Below are 1,193 nucleotides of genomic sequence, written 5' to 3'. Positions count from 1 at the left end.
TCCACCTTGATGCCGAACGCGGCCGTCCCGATGACGTCATTAGCGAACCGGCTCATCACGTCCTTCATCTCCAGCTGTAGCCCAGCGTGGCCGTTGGCTCGTGCCTTGGTTTCTTCCTCGCAGAAGTGGGCCATCATTGAGTGAGCACACTCGGCGATCAGACCGAACATGATGCGCATCTTGCTGCCGGTGAACGCCGGGCTGAGGGTGGCCCGCATATCTCGCCACTTCTGGCCACGCAGTGAGATGAGCGAATTCGGCAGCAACATCTCCTCGTTAGTGTTATCGTCCAAACCGGTGGCCATGTGGTCGACAAAATGGTCGAAATCCTTTACCGTTATTTGTTTGATCATTTCCGGATCCCGCACTAAGTATACCGGCTGGCGGAGGTGGAACATGCCGAAGACTCTGCGGCGGTAAGGTGATAAGTTGACAAAGACGCTGCTGGACAGCGTGGCGACTATTACCTGGCATTGGGGAACGCTTCGTACAACACGCGGCCGTGCTGGAATATTGTGACCTTCCCCATCATCAGCGCACCCTGGTTACCGAACGGGAACGAGGGCTTCAGAAACTGTATGGGCTTGTTCGCGAAATAGAAGTAGTTTTTGGTGAAAAACCGGTACGCCATCACCAGGGCGCCCACCACCAGCCCCAGCGTCAGTAGGCTGATCTCCATGATGGCCGCGATCGGGGATGAAACTCTAGACTTGACTTGGACTTTGCTGCTGCTGCGCGAAGATGATTTGCGACCAATTCGGGGAACCAACGGGCAAAAACTAAACTCCAGGCAATCTTCGGTCTCGATTCTGGAGGACGGCAAAAGACGGCGTGTATGTGTTTGATCGCCGCCCGCGATGATTGCGTTGGCGTTAATGTTGCATATGAATGTGTGTCCTTGGAGTGTGGCGCCGTTGTCGCGGCCGACTTCGGGTAATTTTCGGGAAGCAACGACGATGATTATAAATATGGCCCGGTCCCGTTCTTCGAAGATTAAAACAAAAACGAAGATGATTGAAGTGTTGTTCATTGTGAGTCAGCATTTATGGTGGCATTTTTCCGTCGTCTGAAACACTGAGCCGGACCAGATATCCAGAGACCACCATCTGATTGACACATTCCTACGTAGTTACTGGGTTGTTCAAAAAGTTGTGAGCTTCCATAACAGAGGCCGTAGCTGATAACCTTTGTTT

General features: G+C 52.6%; 1 protein-coding gene across 1 annotated transcript; it reads right to left on the bottom strand.

Annotated features, from left to right (window-relative positions):
• Positions 1 to 48: 48 nt before the first annotated feature.
• LOC131214715 (probable cytochrome P450 9f2) lies at positions 49 to 679 on the bottom strand (the record flags this gene model as incomplete). Its single annotated transcript, XM_058209049.1, has 2 exons — positions 468 to 679; positions 49 to 408 (listed from the first exon to the last, which is right to left on the bottom strand). Coding segments are annotated over exons 1-2 (572 nt in total), but the record flags the coding sequence as incomplete, so codon positions are not given.
• Between the last annotated feature and the right edge of the window lie 514 nt (positions 680 to 1,193).

Source organism: Anopheles bellator, unplaced genomic scaffold (genome assembly GCF_943735745.2).
Source record: "Anopheles bellator unplaced genomic scaffold, idAnoBellAS_SP24_06.2 scaffold02028_ctg1, whole genome shotgun sequence".
NCBI classification, from domain to species: domain Eukaryota; kingdom Metazoa; phylum Arthropoda; class Insecta; order Diptera; family Culicidae; genus Anopheles; species Anopheles bellator.
Note: the sequence above shows the minus strand (reverse complement) of the source record. Positions and strands in the feature narration are given on the sequence as shown.